The 18,105-nt window shown below is 38.4% G+C and overlaps 1 protein-coding gene and 1 long non-coding RNA gene across 9 annotated transcripts in view; one reads left to right on the top strand and one right to left on the bottom strand.

The window, feature by feature from the left end:
* Positions 1 to 8,626, top strand: part of Klhl13 (kelch-like family member 13) — a 164,982-nt gene extending 156,356 nt beyond the window's left edge. For all 8 annotated transcript variants that reach the window (NM_001401133.1, NM_001401131.1, NM_001100854.1 and 5 more), the window contains 2 exons: positions 4,870 to 4,983; positions 7,057 to 8,626. In NM_001401133.1, coding sequence (NP_001388062.1) covers positions 4,870 to 4,983; positions 7,057 to 7,544 — 602 coding nt within the window. In that variant the 3' untranslated portion in view covers positions 7,545 to 8,626. The remainder of the gene's footprint in view (positions 1 to 4,869; positions 4,984 to 7,056) is intronic.
* Positions 1 to 16,358, bottom strand: part of LOC108349247 (uncharacterized) — a 16,664-nt gene extending 306 nt beyond the window's left edge. Inside the window, exons 1-2 of the long non-coding RNA XR_001842765.3 lie at positions 16,149 to 16,358; positions 13,159 to 13,251 (exon numbers count right to left, since the gene is read on the bottom strand). This is a non-coding gene — a long non-coding RNA (uncharacterized LOC108349247). The remainder of the gene's footprint in view (positions 1 to 13,158; positions 13,252 to 16,148) is intronic.
* Between the last annotated feature and the right edge of the window lie 1,747 nt (positions 16,359 to 18,105).

The raw sequence follows: 18,105 nt of genomic DNA, 5'->3' as shown, positions 1-18,105 counted from the left end.
CACCATGATTAGCTATTTGGTCTCTAAATCCATCATAAAAAGAATAGGAGGAAAATGATGGAAACTGCATCCAGACAGATGGATTAGATATAGAAAAGGACAGTTATAATGGAGAAATTTCAAAGTTCAACGGAAAAATGCTGTATTAAGAGAAGCATATAGGATGATCAAGTAGGCTTCATCCCAGGCATGCAGGGATGGTTTAATATATGGAAAACCATCAACGTCATCCATTATATACACAAACTGAAAGAACAAAACCACATGATCATTTCATTAGATGCTGAGAAAGCATTTGACAAAATTCAACACCCCTTCATGATAAAAGTCCTGGAAAGAATAGGAATTCAAGGCCCATACCTGAACATGGTAAAAGCCATATACAGCAAACCAGTTGCTAACATTAAACTAAATGGAGAGAAACTTGAAGCAATCCCACTAAAATCAGGGACTAGACAAGGCTGCCCACTCTCTCCCTACTTATTCAATATAGTTCTTGAAGTTCTAGCCAGAGCAATCAGACAACAAAAGGAGGTCAAGGGGATACAGATCGGAAAAGAAGAAGTCAAAATATCACTATTTGCAGATGATATGATAGTATATTTAAGTGATCCCAAAAGTTCCACCAGAGAACTACTAAAGCTGATAAACAACTTCAGCAAAGTGGCTGGGTATAAAATTAACTCAAATAAATCAGTTGCCTTCCTCTATACAAAAGAGAAACAAGCCGAGAAAGAAATTAGGGAAACGACACCCTTCATAATAGACCCAAATAATATAAAGTACCTCGGAGTGACTTTAACAAAGCAAGTAAAAGATCTGTACAATAAGAACTTCAAGACACTGAAGAAGGAAATTGAAGAAGACCTCAGAAGATGGAAAGATCTCCCATGCTCATGGATTGGCAGGATTAATATAGTAAAAATGGCCATTTTACCAAAAGCAATCTACAGATTCAATGCAATCCCCATCAAAATACCAATCCAATTCTTCAAAGACTTAGACAGAACAATTTGCAAATTCATCTGGAATAACAAAAAACCCAGGATAGCTAAAGCTATCCTCAACAATGAAAGGACTTCAGGGGGAATCACTATCCCTGAACTCAAGCAGTATTACAGAGCAATAGTGATAAAAACTGCATGGTATTGGTACAGAGACAGACAGATAGACCAATGGAATAGAATTGAAGACCCAGAAATGAACCCACACACATATGGTCACTTGATTTTTGACAAAGGAGCCAAAACCATCCAATGGAAAAAAGATAGCATTTTCAGCAAATGGTGCTGGTTCAACTGGAGGTCAACATGTAGAAGAATGCAGATCGATCCATGCTTATCACCCTGTACAAAGCTTAAGTCCAAGTGGATCAAGGACCTCCACATCAAAGCAGACACACTCAAACTAATAGAAGAAAAACTAGGGAAGCATCTGGAACACATGGGCACTGGAAAAAATTTCCTGAACAAAACACCAATGGCTTACGCTCTAAGATCAAGAATTGACAAATGGGATCTCATAAAACTGCAAAGCTTCTGTAAGGCAAAGGACACTGTGGTTAGGACAAAACGGCAACCAACAGATTGGGAAAAGATCTTTATCAATCCTACAACAGATAGAGGCCTTATATCCAAAATATACAAAGAACTCAAGAAGTTAGACCGCAGGGAAACAAATAACCCTATTAAAAAATGGGGCTCAGAGCTAAACAAAGAATTCACAGCTGAGGAATGCCGAATGGCTGAGAAACACCTAAAGAAATGTTCAACATCTTTAGTCATAAGGGAAATGCAAATCAAAACAACCCTGAGATTTCACCTCACACCAGTGAGAATGGCTAAGATCAAAAACTCAGGGGACAACAGATGCTGGCGAGGATGTGGAGAAAGAGGAACACTCCTCCATTGTTGGTGGGATTGCAAACTGGTACAACCATTCTGGAAATCAGTCTGGAGGATCCTCAGAAAATTGGACATTGAACTGCCTGAGGATCCAGCTATACCTCTCTTGGGCATATACCCAAAAGATGCCCCAACATATAAAAAAGACACGTGCTCCACTATGTTCATCGCAGCCTTATTTATAATAGCCAGAAGCTGGAAAGAACCCAGATGCCCTTCAACAGAGGAATGGATACAGAAAATGTGGTACATCTACACAATGGAATATTCCTCAGCTATCAAAAACAACGACTTTATGAAATTCATAGGCAAATGGCTGGAACTGGAAAATATCATCCTGAGTGAGCTAACCCAAACACAGAAAGACATACATGGTATGCACTCACTGATAAGTGGCTATTAGCCCAAATGCTTGAATTACCCTAAATGCCTAGAACAAATGAAACTCAAGACAGATGATCAAAATGTGAATGGTTCACTCCTTCTTTTAAAGGGGAACAAGAATACCCTTGGCAGGGAAGAGAGAGGCAAAGATTAAAACAGAGACTGAAGGAACACCCATTCAGAGTCTGCCCCACATGTGGCCCATGCATATACAGCCATCCAATTAGACAAGATGGATGAAGCAAAGAAGTGCAGACCGACAGGAGCCGGATGTAGATCGCTCCTGAGAGACACAGCCAGAATACAGCAAATACAGAGGCGAATGCCAGCAGCAAACCACTGAACTGAGAATAGGACCCCCATTGAAGGAATCAGAGAAATAACTGGAAGAGCTTGAAGGGGCTTGAGACCCCATATGTACAACAATGCCAAGCAACCAGAGCTTCCAGGGACTAAGCCACTACCTAAAGACTATACATGGACTGACCCTGGACTCTGACCTCATAGGTAGCAATGAATATCCTAGTAAGAGCACCAGTGGAAGGGGAAGCCCTGGGTCCTGCTAAGACTGAACCCCCAGTGAACTAGACTGTTGGGGGGAGGGGGACAATGGGGGGAGGGTGGGTAGGGGAACACCGATAAGAAAGGGGAGGGGGGAGGGGGATGTTTGCCCGGAAACTGGGAAAGGGAATAACACTCGAAATGTATATAAGAAATACTCAAGTTAATAATAAAAAAAATAAAAAAAATAAAGGAGAAAAAAAAAAGAGAAGCATATAGGTAGTCAGGTCTCTTTGGCTTGAACTAGATGAAGAAAATACCTGCAAGTCTTTAATTTCAAATCCCCATTCTGCTAGGATGTGAGATTAGATTATTTTCTCACAGAAAGTTTGTCCATTTATTACTTTTCTAATATCACATGCCATTCAGTACATTAAGCCCCTCTGTGTATGAGACAAAAATGTAAAATCTGCATTTTGCTTGTCAGGTGATAGTCATGCTAAAAGCAACTAAAAAGGAGTATTTTTAAAGAGATTGAACAATAAAAAGTAATATGTACTTGAAGTGACAGATACACTAATTATTCTGATTTGGCCATCATATATGTATACAGACATCAGAACATCATATTTTATGCTATAAATTCATCATTAGTATGTGTCCATTAAAAACTTAAGGCTCCAGAGTCTCTTATAGAACATCAAGATAATAAATCAGAATGAGAATAGTAAAAGATTTTGAAATTAAAAAATAAAATAAGTGGAAAAGGAAAGGACTAGAAGGGTGTGAATTGCTAATGTATAGGCATGATGAGAAGAGCAAGAGTACTTGGCATAAGTGAACTGATGGAATAAATGAGCTTACTCTATAGAACACAAACAAAATCACTCCTCTATCCCCATATTTGCCTGTGGTTATTAAGTAGAGAATGAGCTTCAAAGGTTAACTCTCCAGTTAGGATTGCATTTGGGTTGAAGTTGCTAAACCTTATACTTTCTGCTTTATGCCCCTGCCTAGAGCTGTATCCTAAAGTAAAAAAATATCATAAAGCTTAAAGGGAAGTTACTGAGGCAAATTTCATTTTGAGGCTGCCACTGTGCTTCCCTGCACAGTGTTGTCTGGTGAAGCAGAAGTGGGGTTCAGTGGGGGAGCACCCTCACAGAAGCAGGGGAGAAGGGGGGGATGGGATAGGTGGTTTGTGGAGGGGAAACCAGGAAGAAGTATAACATTTGAAATGTAAATAAAATAATCAATAAAATATTTTTTAAAAGAAAATACAGGGTGGAGGGAAACAAAGAATAGGATTTGCTTTTGCAGTATCTGTAGTAAATCTGAAGCTTTCAAGTCCATCCAAACTTCATGCTTCCTGCTAGTCTTCAGAGTATCTGTTTCTTTCCTTGTAAAAAGAAACATTTTAAAAATCTGTCTGGACTGCTATTGTTCTGATTCTGTGGTTTCCAACAATGGATAGATTGAAAGATATTTAAGTAACTGAAGTCACTTGTCCAAAGGACTTTATGTTGAAGATGACAAATTGATTACAGACAGGAAGTCCACTTAAGAAAGAAATTAACACATTCTTGCCAATCATCTTTGGGTTAAGAATGGTGGTATTAGTTGTAACAGTTGCCATAGTGAAACTTGTAGGAAATAGATCAGCCAGTGATTATACTCTCAGACTCAGCTGTACATTGGAGATATTGATGTTACTTCCTGTACACTATGGCAAAAAATAAATATTCAGAATTGATGTGTTATTCTTTCTATGTGATATTTTTCCTTTCCTGTATTTTTAGAGCAAAGACATTTGAGAAATGTCAAATTGAAAAGTGATAAATGGTAGAAAAAATCTTTAGTGACTTTTTTTACAGTTGTATAATGTTTTAGAAATGTACATAATCTAGCCTAATATAATACTCTGAATGTTTCATTTTAACAGTCTCAAAAATTATAAGAGATATAAGAAGCCCTCTGTGGACTCTCATATTATGCATTTTCAGTAATTAATATAGTATTATTATTCTACTAAAATCAAATAAAATTTGAGATTAAAATATCATTGTATTTCTTTTTTTAACAGCTACTGTCGAGTGTTACAATCCAAGAACAAATGAATGGACCTACGTTGCCAAAATGAATGAGCCTCACTATGGACATGCTGGAACTGTGTATGGAGGAGTGATGTATATTTCAGGTAGACAACTACTTTGTGAACATATCATAATAGTGTTTATTCTACTTATTTAATTTATTCACTTTACATCTTGATTCCTGTTCCCCCTTCCCCATCCCCTCTTCTTTTCCTCTGAGAGAGTGAAGGACTACTCCCTCTCCTGAGTATCTCCCACTGTGGCACATCAAGTCCCTGCAGAGCTAGGCCCTTCTTCCACTAAATATGATCTTTCCATATAGTGCCAGTAATAATAGCAATTTCTGGGAAAATGGTAAAAAGATATTTATATTATAGGAAGACTTTTTTGTGTATATTTATATATGAATGCTTTGAGTATTCTATGTTTATGATCTAGCACCAAACCAATTCATGTATCAATGTATAATGTATAAGAAATTGGAAAGCATTTATCTCCAGTTCATTTGTAAAGTAAGTGACAATACTCTGTATTCTAGTAAACACCATTCACATGTAGTAATCATTTGTTTGACTTCAAATTTAGCTAAGCCATATTAGGAAATAAAATATACATAATAATCTCTTTAAGTGTGATCCATTGTATATAATATACATAACAAAAACACATATATTATTCCTTTAGTATTATAGTGGGGATTCTACTGTGGTACCATTATATGCAGAGATACTTTTATATGAAAATTCTAAAATGGCTCAAGTTCATTCAATATTCAAATAACAACTTTCATTCTCAAATGGTTTGTACTTACATTTCCCTTCAGAAATTCACAAATTCAGAAATATGTTTTAACATAGTGATCACCTTTGATATTGACATTTAGTTTTTTAAGTAATCCCCCCCCCACACACACACACACTTTCTCCTTCCCTCCCTCTCTCCCTCTCTCCCCTCTCCCCTCCCACTCTCTCTCCTTCCCTCTTTCTGTCTACCTCTGAGAGCCCTCTCCCTTCAATGCCAGGCAAATAGTTCTGTTATTAGAAAACAAAGTTGTTAAGGAGCTGATGAGTCACAGAGCATTGCCTTATGATGTCTGTAGTCAAGAAGGATCTGGGAATGGCTGTGCCATGTGTGGTTTTCAGGTTTCCAGGCTTCAATTCCTGAGTGACTGTGAGGTATCTTACATTGACAGAGCCATAAAGGAAATCATATTGTATCACATACCTGTTTCATGTGTGTAAGTGCTCTACTACTTATAACAAGAGTTCCCAGTTCTCCAGAGCAAAACTGACACTTGAATAGTTTTAGTGGCATTTTGGCATAACTGGTATATGCTGCAAAGGTTATCTTCCATATTGATGTTGGGCTAAGAACTGAGCCAATGTTATAACCCAAACACAATGCTTTGCTTTCTGGTAGGGCCTTAAAGATTTAGAAAAATAGGCTTCATTAATTTCTGCCTGGCTACTTGATAAATCTATGGCACAGCTAAAGATTAGCTTACGTCTGCCCCTTGTCTGCCGAAGATAGAGTCTGGTACTTTCATCACATAGCTTGGATTATTTGTGTTCTGTCTGTAGTCAGATTATAGGTAGTTTGACCTAATTTAACCCAATCCAACAACAACTACTACTACATATATAAAATTCTTATGCGCCAAATTCCAATCCTTTAGCTTTGCATAGGCTTCCAGGTTGGGTGTTACTGGCATGAGACTTTTAACAGTTATTAATAAATATCTTGCTTTATATTCAAAACCCTAATATGTTAACTAGAATGGGTATTTTGATTTGGGGAAGGAACTAATGGGTACCTTCAATTTAAGGTGTCCTAGCCCAGTGCTCAGCACCCGTTGCCTACTCACTAAACTATCACAACACACTGAAGTTCAAATGTACTGCACAGTTAATTCTAATAGTAGTCAAAAATTATTTCCATCCATTACTTCATTTCGGAAGATTTTTGTAATACTATAACATTTTGACTTGATTTAAATAGTTAAACATGAGATTTTTCTTTTCTTTGTTGTTGTTGTTAAAGAACATGGAGTGACAACACTTATATATTTGGAATCTATAACATGCCATAAAATGTAGGAAAGTTAATTATCTATGAGGGAGCCTCACTTTTTATATTCTTTAGGACTTCTCCTCATGCCTATTATTTTTATTCTCTAGGAGGAATTACCCATGACACTTTCCAAAAGGAACTCATGTGCTTCGACCCTGATACTGACAAATGGATCCAGAAGGCTCCAATGACCACTGTCCGAGGCCTACACTGCATGTGTACAGTAGGGGATAGGCTCTATGTCATTGGTGGCAACCATTTCCGAGGAACCAGTGATTACGATGATGTCCTGAGCTGTGAATACTATTCACCTATCCTTGACCAGTGGACCCCAATTGCTTCCATGCTAAGAGGGCAGAGCGATGTTGGGGTCGCTGTCTTTGAGAATAAAATCTATGTGGTTGGTGGATATTCATGGAATAATCGCTGTATGGTAGAGATAGTGCAGAAGTATGATCCAGAGAAAAATGAATGGCATAAGGTTTTCGATCTGCCAGAGTCCCTTGGTGGTATTCGAGCCTGTACACTTACGGTTTATCCACCTGAAGAAAATACTCCATCACCTTCTAGAGAGTCCCCTCTTTCTGGACCCTAAGATCATCCTTACAGTTAAGATGCTATATTCCTATCTTTGCAATGTGTCATGATTCTCTTCTTTCCCCCCCCCCTTAAGTAGTATATATGTTAGAATTAGCATCCAGTAATTGATACAGATAATGGAAAAAAAATTGACATTGATGTTACTTGTGCTATTTGTATGGCCTAGAATGTTTATAAAGTGGTAACAACCCATCCTCGAAATATATCCCATAGAAGCTGATGTTTAACATTGAAAACAAAAAAAAGTATTGTCTACAAGCTGTTCCTTCAGTACTTTTTAAATGCTGTGTACTGAGTGTAAGGTATTCATCATCTTACATTATAAGCCAAGTCAGAGGTGGATTGTAGTAAACGTACAACTGTGCACACTAGGCTTCAAAGTAAAGTTTTCCTTTCATCTGTAACTGTAAAATGTCAAAGGGAGGCAGCCTGCTCCAACAGGAAACAATACACAAACGGTTGTCAACTCGCATGAGCTACCTCCCTCTTTTCATACAGTATTTTTGACACATCTGTCAACCCACCCGAATATGTGGGTGCATTGAGAACACACCAAGTTTCTAAGACACACAGGAGAAATAACTGAAATTCACCAACACTAGTTAGGGGGAAAGCATGACCCCTCTGCTTCTAAGAATTGGTTTGGGGTTTTTTAAGTGTGTATAGATAAACACACACATACTTCTATCAAACACAAATTTTTAAAAATTGAGTGTCAGGTCAAATAAATGTGAAATTAAAATAAATTCTTCGAAAAAGCAGCTTCCATGAACAATGGGGATTCAGTATGCACACATTAAATGCATATATTTGGAACCATACTGAATTTAGGTGGATAAGGGCTAGAAATTTTGAGCAACTAAATTTATCACTTGACCAAATTTTATCTTAAAGAATTACATTCTCTTTTTCTCCTTTGCTGTTGAGGTAACTTACCTGTTCTGTGTATTCTGTATTCTGTACACTCTTGGTTCATGAGGTTATTTAGCACAAAGTGTAACAGCTTCGCCTGGGAAGCTGCTTTTGCTCTATGATGTCCATGGTTTCCCTTTTATTCAATAAAAACATTTAATGTCATTCTGCTCTGTGCTATTCCCTTACTCTCCGATTTGACTTCCATTTATTCACTGTCTTTCTAGGGGAGAGAACTGAGGAGGTTGAACACGTAAATGTATGTGACTTTTATTCAAAGGACAAAGACTTGGGCCAACCCACACCTCACTGAGGAGATATTGCTTGTTGCCTTTGAGGAAATGGTTTGTGAAAGATGCTAATTGGCTTTTAAGCAGCCGCAGCGCTAAGTCTGGGTAAACTATAAATGCTGTTACATGTCCTCCGTCCCTTTCTTTTCCCTTCTCTTCCCTCCCTACTGTGACCTGCACGCTTGGTCCAGAAACCCTATCTAAGGTTGGTGAGAGTAATATAGAAATGACAGCCATGTACAGCAAAGCTGGGGCCAGATGAGGTGTTGTCACTCTATGGAGTGGCATTTCCACCTGCTGTACCCCAAACATGTTGGGAGTAGCGTGGGAAACGGGGGAACTAATCTGGCTAGGCGATATCTGTCTCAGTCTCAGGCTCCAAACATCTGAAAGGAGGGAGTAGCAGTTGCTAGTTTTTGCTCAAACTGGCCAGTTGTTCATAAATACTTGTACTTGGGCCAGTGGAAGAAGGCTTTGCCAATTTCAAGCTTGGGCCGTATGGGGAAAGACTGCCAATTTCCCATGGTTCTGAGACCTTAATCCTTCCTGTGGCTGTGTCCATGACAACACTTCACATTCACTCAGGATTTCCCTCACTCAGGGTTCCTATGCTCCTTATACCTCCTCTCCTCTCCCCGTCCTGCTTCCTTGAGAAGCTCTTTATTACTCTATTGCTCAGATTGACCTTAATTTTCTGTGTTCAAGCCATCGTACTGCCTCAGCAACTAGAAGCACAGACTCATGCTACCTTACTGAGATATACTGAATTATATTTCTGAGGACAGTTTCTCTGCCACCCAAGATCCATCTTGTCCACTCAGGTGAAGTCATGTAAAGTGGCTTCTTAGGTTTTTGCTTTCTTTTGTCCAGATAGGGTTTCTCTATCAAGCTTTGGCTGTGCTGAAACTTGCTGGGTAGACCATTTGGCCTCTAAATTCACAGAGATACACCTGCCCCTACCTCCCAAGTCCTGGAATTAAAGGGTGTACCACAACCACCCTAAGATTTATTCTTAACATTGCACCCTAAAGCAAAAGAATCGCCATCTCTTTCTCTTTGTCTACAAGTGTATAATGTACACTTGAATGCAGACTAAAACCACAACCTAAGGCTATTCCAAAACAGCACAGCCGCGTCTTATTTCTTGACCAGAGGGACAGATTGGCAGCATGAGTTTTACCACTTCTGTCTTGAGTTAAATATCACTGAGGGGAAAAAAAATTTCCATCTGTGGTACTTTTGCATATTGCTGGCAGAACCTACCCTAAATTTGAAAGATTCCTCCACTTAGGTAAGATTGTTCCTAAATGAGCACAACTTCTCTGGGGGATTTTATTTATCTATACATGGGAATATTCAGTAGCATTTGTTTTAGTTAAAACCAGCCTGAAAATGGACGTATATACATGAAAACTAATGATCCTGTAAGAATCCCAGGCCAGAATTCCTGATCAAGCAACTCTAGTCCAAGAAGTGAAGAGTCTTCACATCTTGTGGCTACCCATACCTAGTTCCACAGAGTCCTCCCTGCAGTTGGTAGGAGGACTACTAGTTGGTAGAAGCCGTAGAGGTGTGAGTGCCAGAGTGCTCAATCTGGAAAGAGGCATTCATCGTAGCTAGCTACATACTAATTGCCAGAGTACCTTAGCTACATAAAACCACAAAGGGGAGTGAAAGAAAGAAGAGAAAGTCAGGTTGGTGATCTGCTGGCAGGATGTCATGAGAATATTGCAAAGCATATGCAGTTCTCTGCATCCATGCCATGTGTTATTTAGAAGCAACTAATTCCACACTGTACTGTAATAGTTATTATTAGATAGTTCAAACAGCTGGAGAATTATCACATAGTTTTTTCTTAGCAAGTTATTTTCTTGATGAAAAAGGAATATACAGGTGGGTTTGGTTTTGTTTTGTTTTGTTTTGGTTTGGTTTTTTTTTTTTTTTTTGCATTTTCTTGGTATCCTATTTAGTGTTGCTATTGCTGTGGTAAAACACTACAACCAACCATTGGGTTGGGAAGGAACGGGTATATTTGGCTCACATGTCCAGAGAATAGTCCATCAGTTGAGGAAGTCGGGACAGAATTCAAGCAGGGTTGGAATCTGGAAGCAGTAACTGATGCTGAGGACATGGAAGGGTGCTGGATACTGACTTGCTTCCTATAGCTTGCTCAGGCTGCTTATACAACCCAGGATCACCAGCCCAGGGATGACACAGTCCACAGTGGCCTGAGCCCTCCTTCATAAATCACTACTTGAGAAAATGCCTCACAGGTGGATCTCACGGGAGCATTTTGTCAATTGAGGTTCCTCTCTTTCAGATTAATCAAGTTTCTGTCAAGTTGACATTAAACCAATAAGCACACCTACCCTCATAGGTTCCTGGTGTACATGATGGATGACTAAAAACCATGGACTCTCAAAAGGTTAATATTCTTTTTGAACAGAGTAGTTGGGGTCTAAAAAACAAAATATGGTTTGTTTTTATAATTTAAAAGAAATTAATGTGGTTAATATTTGCCTAAGTATCTTTCCCTTTCTTTACAGTTGTTGGAGGAGATAAAACTCTATAAAACTATACAGCATTTTGAGAGCATTACTGAACCCTTTCTCTCATATCCACTCCTGACAAAACACTCTAGAAGGCAGTTAGATTGTATTTTTAATTGCATGCATCCTTTTTTTTTCATTTTAAAACATTTCTGTGGAAAGTCAGCTTTAGTTCTTATTTCATTCTAGACCCCTGAAATTTTTGTTTATAAGCATCTCCACTGTAGTCAAGTTTTTGTATATCATATTGATTTTAGGGAAGAAAATAAATGCAAAGAAAATTCTAATGGTTTGATAAATCACTGTTTTAAGTTGATCAAATTCAGTATTTAAAAATTTTGGTAGTCACAAAAATGTATTTTAAAAATTGAAAAAGTTAAGAAGAAAAATACCACAAAGAAGCATTACATCAATATAGAAAATCTCTAATATCAGTATACTTTTTCATATTTTATGTAAATATGGTTTAAAGTATTAATAGACAATTTTCTGATATATCAACAGGTTGACTTCTGAATTTTAAGATAGTATTTCTGGTCTGTGTTTTTTCCATGAATTAATTTATTTACTTTACATCCCTATCACAGCACACACCTTCTCCAAGTCCCCCTTCACATAATCCCTCCCCCCATTTCTTCCTCCCCTTCATCTCTGAGGAAGATGACGTCCCACCAGGGTACCAACTGACCATGATACCTCATGTCATTGCAGGATTAGACACATACTCTCCCACTGAGTTCAGACAAGCTGCCCTAGTTAGGGGAATAGGATCCATAGGCAAGAGTCTGGCAGGCTAAGCACAGATTCCAGTTTTTGGGGACCCATATGAAAGCCAAGCTTCACCTCTACTACCTATGTGCAGGGGGGCATAGGTGCAGATCATGTATGCTCTTTTGGTTAGTGGCTCAGTCTCTGAGAGCCTTCAAGGGTCCAGGTTGGTTAACTCTGTTGGTCTTCCTCTCGAGTCTCTATTCACTTGAGGGTCACAATCCTTCTCTCAACTCTTTCATAAAATCTCCCAAGCTCTGTAAAAAGTTTGGCTGCGGGTGTCTGCATCTATTTCAGTCAGTTGCTGGGTGGAGCCTCTCAGAGGACAGTAATGCTAGACTCCGGTCTGCAAGCATAAGAGAGTATAATTAATAGTGTTTGTGATCTGTCTCAAGTGAGAGTTAATGACCAGGAAATGTATTGAGCTTTGCCAGTTTAAAACTACTGAATATTGTTGGGATGGTATAGCAATACATTTCAAATATTTTGCTAGTGAACCTAGTTCATTTGATTTAGATCTTATAGTCAATGAGTATTTCATTCTTAAATGTCCCCACTAATAGTATATACCCAATTATCACAGTTTTTCACCTCACCTGTACTATTCTGTTAGATGCTTAAATTTAGATAAAGGCAATGTTAAGGAACATACCTCCATAGAAAGAAAAAATACAGGAAATATTAGTAGGAATGGCATACATTTTGTGCATAAAGTCAGTGACTATTTTAATCCTTGTGAATTACATAATATCTATCACAACTACTCATCCTCACACTGGTACTACAAAAAGACACACAACACATGGATACAACTTTATTTAAAGACATTAGCATTTTAAGTAATGGGGACTATTATAAAATCTTACTACTCTATTGGGTATTTTTTTCAAACCTTTAAAAACATGACTGCCACTTTCACTCACAGCATGCACCAAAAAATGCCACAGGCTTGTAGTTCCCTGAGTCTTGCCTTACCATTATGCATGGATGGAATTTCCTGGTGTGTTAGCTACTGGTCTATTGCTGTGAAAAGACAGCATGACCAAGGCATTTTATAAAAGAAAAGAACATCTAATTGGAGCTTACTTACAATTTCAGAGAGTTAATCCATGATCATTATGGAGGGAAGCTTGGTGGCAGGCAGACATAGTGCTGGAGCAGTAGGCGACAACTCACTTATAATCTTCAAGTTGAAGGCAAAGAGAGAGAGAGATAATTGGGAATGGCATGAGTTTTGGAGACTTTAAACTCCACCCCTAGTGGCAATTAATCCCTCCTAAACTGTCTACCAACTGTAAACCAAACATTTGAATATATGAGCCAGTAAGGGCCATTCTCATTCAATCCACCACACCTGGGCTACAAATATAAATACAAAAATCTGAAGCTCAATCTAGTCATGTAATAGGGACTTATACTGTAGTGTGCTAAAGGCTATGGTGGGTGTGTAAAGTGGCACCATTCCAACAATGGCATAAGAAGAAGTATTTATAAAGTGGATGTATGGAAAACTATAAATGATAGCCTTCCTTAATAACACGCATATCCTGTTGCTCCAAGTTTCAAAATAAAGAGCATCCTTGAAAAAGGCTAGTCTTTGCTCCTGTCCATATAGACAAGGTTACAAATAATTTGCCCTTTAAAGTATGTTGCAACTCAGGATGAAATAGTTCACAAGGCTTCCTTCAAGTCTCACTGTGTAGGCATGTTTCTTTGGTACAGAGAACTTAAACCTGATGGTAACAATAAAGAATATTTTCTTTCTTATATTATTGCAAAGCTTTCTTGGAGGCAAGTGGGGCCCTAGGCATCCTATAATTAGCTGTGTTATGAAACATCCAGTCTTTTTATTATTGTTATTTCTTCTCTCCATATACTGTTTTGCCAGTAGTATGCCTAGTTCACATGGAAAAAAAGAAAACCTCATTGAGCATGGTTGTGCACACCTCTAATTCCTGAACTCAGGAGGCAGAGTCTGGTGGATCTCTGAGATGGAGGCCAAACTGGTCTACAGATTGATTTCCAGGCCAACCAGGGTTGTTATATGGAAAAACCCTGTCTTGAAAAATAAAAGGAGAAGGAGGAAGAGGAAGAGGAGAAACAAAATAAGAGGATGAGGAAGAATCGGAGAAGAGGGGAAGGAAGAAGAGAAAAAGAGGAAGAGGAGGAGGGGGAGGAGAGGGAAGAGGAGGAGGAGAAAACATTTCCTAACCAGGAATTTACATCTTTTGAAATTATAATAGTCCCTTTCCAATGCAAGAACGAATATAAAACACTGAGAACAATATTGGTCCAATAGACATTACTTGGTTAAATTTGTATTAATAAGCTTGTGCTTCTAGATTCTGTATTATGTTGATTGGAAGGAGAAAGAGCCCCATAGGCTCATGTGTTTGAACACTTGGTCCCCAGTTGCTGGGACAGCTTGGGAAGGCTGTGGATTATTTAGAAGGTTTTAACTGTTCACTGCACAAAGAAACATTACTGATCAGGTCTGAGAGCTACACTAATCTATAAATATAGAGGCATAAGTTTAGTGAATAGTTTAATACCATGCCTATTTAGCCAAACAATAATTGTAAGGTCACTTGTTCAATCTGTGAGATCCTCAATTATGGATTCTTGGCAATATTTACAATACCAGGCAGTCATCCCCTCCTATGGATCGGCCCTTTCTGATTGTATAAATGTATATATGTGTATGTTTATAAATACTTATATTCATGTAGGTATACATAAACATGCACACACACACATACATTCCCACTTATATATGTAGTGTTAAGGAAAATTTTAGCAAACTAGTATTTGCAAATGCAAATACATATACACATACTTGATTACAGTGTAAAGAAAGTGTATTTTTTTTTCTTGGTATGGGTTTCATTATGACATTTTCATGGTAGGCTGATTTTATGGGCAAACTAACCAGACCCAGAAGTTAAACATTGCATTTTGTTTCATTTGAATTCTTCAAGTAAGGTTACAACTTGAGAGCTATTTACATACAATGAAGATTTCATTTACATTTAATTTTGAATATTAAAAATTTAAATATATTTACAGTAGAGGAACCACTATATTAAACATGCACACCCACTGTTTATATAAAACAATTGTAAACATTTTTCATATTTGTATAATTTGATATTAAGGCATTTAAAAATTTATAAGCATTATGACATTTCTTCCTTAAATATATTTAAATGTATACTTAAGTATAATTTCCTTCTTAAAAACTTCACCTTGCCTAAGACAATTCAAAATTTTTTACTGAGTACAAATTTAAGTACCCAGTGTCTTTCATAATGTTCTATTGCTGTAAAAAGTCACCATGATCAAGGTAACTCTTATAAAAGTATGTAAGTGGATTATGACAGGAAGCAGACAGGTGTGGTGTTGTAGCAGTACCCAAGAGTTTTCTATCCTGATCCAAAGACAGCAGGCGGGGGGGGGGGGACAGAGAGAGAGAGAGAGAGACAGAGACAGAGAGAGAGACAGAGAGACAGAGAGAGAGAGGGGGGTGTGACCCAACTCACATATCACACATTAGAGAAAGGTTTTGTATGCTTCCTCACTTTAAAAAATAGTAAGGGTGTTTGAAATATTCCTAGACTCAAATGAAAATGGGACTACAACTTATCAGATTCCTTTGAATGGAACTAAACCAATTTTGTGAGGAAAGTTTATAGCTATAACAGTTTGTATTAAAAAACAGGCTGAGAATCTGGCATGAGCTTCTTAAACTTTGAAGCCCATGCTCCTCCCACAAGGTGACAGTTACTCCAACAAGGGCCCACATCCAAATCCTTCCAAACAGTTCCAGTAACTAGTGGCTAAGCTTTCAAATATATATGCCTGTGAAGGTCATTCTCATTCAAACCACCACATCCATAGAATATTTGTCACCAAAACCACAATATTGAATTTAGGTCAGAATGACAGCAAAGAAGTTAGTCACCATCTGTGTATGACATCCCACTGAACCCCTGAAACATGACGAGTGAAAATTTCTTACCACAGTAAAGTGATTTTATTTTAGAGTGCTAAGTATCAGGGGCATACACCTGAGAGACATACCTAGTTATTGTTACTTTTTGGTAGATGATGTTTTCCGAAGATGCCAAGATCCTCTTCTACACTTCCAGGCGTTGTTTGGAAGCCTTGCATGGAAGTTCTGACTTCCTGTAGTCTCTGTGTGACCAAACAATTTACACCAACCCACCTCCACTACCATTTCCCCTTCTGTATCCTCTGCTGGGTCTTAGAAGTAGAACCTAGAGGAAGCCAGACCCTGTGAACCACCATTGTGAATGAAAATAAAGGATTGTTACATGTTCATGGCTAGGGAGACCTTAGAATGCTTGTTCTCTTCAGGATTCAGGACCAAGCTCCTTCCAGCATTCCGACCTAGGCCTCAAATCCAAACTGTTAGTTCTTTGATTCTCTGGAAGCCATCCATATTTACTGACACCTTCTTTGCCTCTCTTTAAGAATAAATGCATGTCAGACTGCAAAGACTAATGAGAATTCTCTGGGTACCCCTGAGGGCTGAGAAGAAATTTGCAGCTTCAATTAGACTTATATATTGTATAGATATATTTGTTTTCACTCTTCAAATCTATATTGATTTCTTGCCCAGCTCTGACAAATGATACCCACTTGTCCCAAGGACCCAGCAGAGTCTCAAGAGGGAATGAGAATTGACAGTGATCCATCCCCCCATCACAAGTGGTACAACTTTTTTGTCCTGGAGATAGCATACACTTAGGCTTTTTAAAAAGGAAAAGCCAAGAACGATGAAACTTTTTTTCTTGGCTGACGTAATTAAAATGTCACTCGCTGGAAAGTGTAAATGAAAATTAGCCCAATTTCTCTCCCTCCATCTTTTTATAGTGAGATGGAAAATCATATTTTAATAAAGACTACTGCCGTGCAATCATTTAAATCACACACCTGGCATGAATTCACTTTCAGGGATTTCTTTGTTAATGATCACAGATTCAATAGTTTAAACAGTTTAAAGCTGAGCTCCAAACTTAATTGACTTGAATTTTGTGATTCCATAACTTCCCAAGAAACCCTTTACTCATGAACAGTCACAGCATTAGCTTACCTCTCACTCAGCCTCTGACAATCACTCTGTGCTCTGTATAGATGTCACATAAATGTGGTTTTTAAAAAGGCACACGATGTGTGCCAATTTTGTGAAGTGGAAACTTGTAGTTCTTTGGAAAGTTAGTGATGTCAAATGTTGGTTTGCTGGAACACACAGGTGAACGGATGTCTTGCTAAAGTAAACACGTGAAAGACTGTTTACTTCAAGCAGACACAGGTGAAAGGATGTTTGGATATAGCAGACAGGTGAAAGGACCCAGAATGAAGGAGTATAAATCTGACCCCACAGACAGTGAGAGACAAGCAATGAGCTTTGCTTGGGCTTGCTCCATCTCCCTATTCTTTGCTGAAGACACACATATATTGGTTTGCTTTACATCGAGTTTTGAGCTCAACTTGTGATAAGTTCACCACAGATAGAAGAAACTCGCCCAAGAACTGCTGGTGAGGTTTCTGCTGCAGTTTGCCACTTCTGTAGCCTCTCCTCAGGCAGATTGGCGAGCATGGCGGTTTCTTCAGGATTGAAATCCAGGTGCTGGTTCATGCTGGTGTCTGCTTCCTGAAAGGACTAGACTGTAGCTCCTGGTTCGTGTGTCGTATGTGCCTTCCTAGAGGACCAGTCTGCAGCTGCTATGTTGTATTTGATGTTTAATGGAACAGAACTGCTACAGAGGTTCTGCTCTCTCAACTCCCCTCCCCATGTCCTGAATAAACTCTATTCTATACTATATGGTCATATGGCTGGTCCCTCAGGGGGAAGGGATGTCTCAGCATGGGCCCACAGAGACACCACCTTACCCCACCCTTGACTGCACATCTACCAAATATATTCTTTCTCTTCTATATTTTTATAAAACACAAGATTTGGTGCAGAAACATGGGATTTAGAAACTTGAAGGTTCACATCCACTGCCACAGA

The sequence above is a fragment of the Rattus norvegicus genome, chromosome X, assembly GCF_036323735.1.
Source record: "Rattus norvegicus strain BN/NHsdMcwi chromosome X, GRCr8, whole genome shotgun sequence".
NCBI classification, from domain to species: Eukaryota; Metazoa; Chordata; class Mammalia; order Rodentia; family Muridae; genus Rattus; species Rattus norvegicus.
This window is presented reverse-complemented; position numbering and strand designations above follow the sequence as displayed.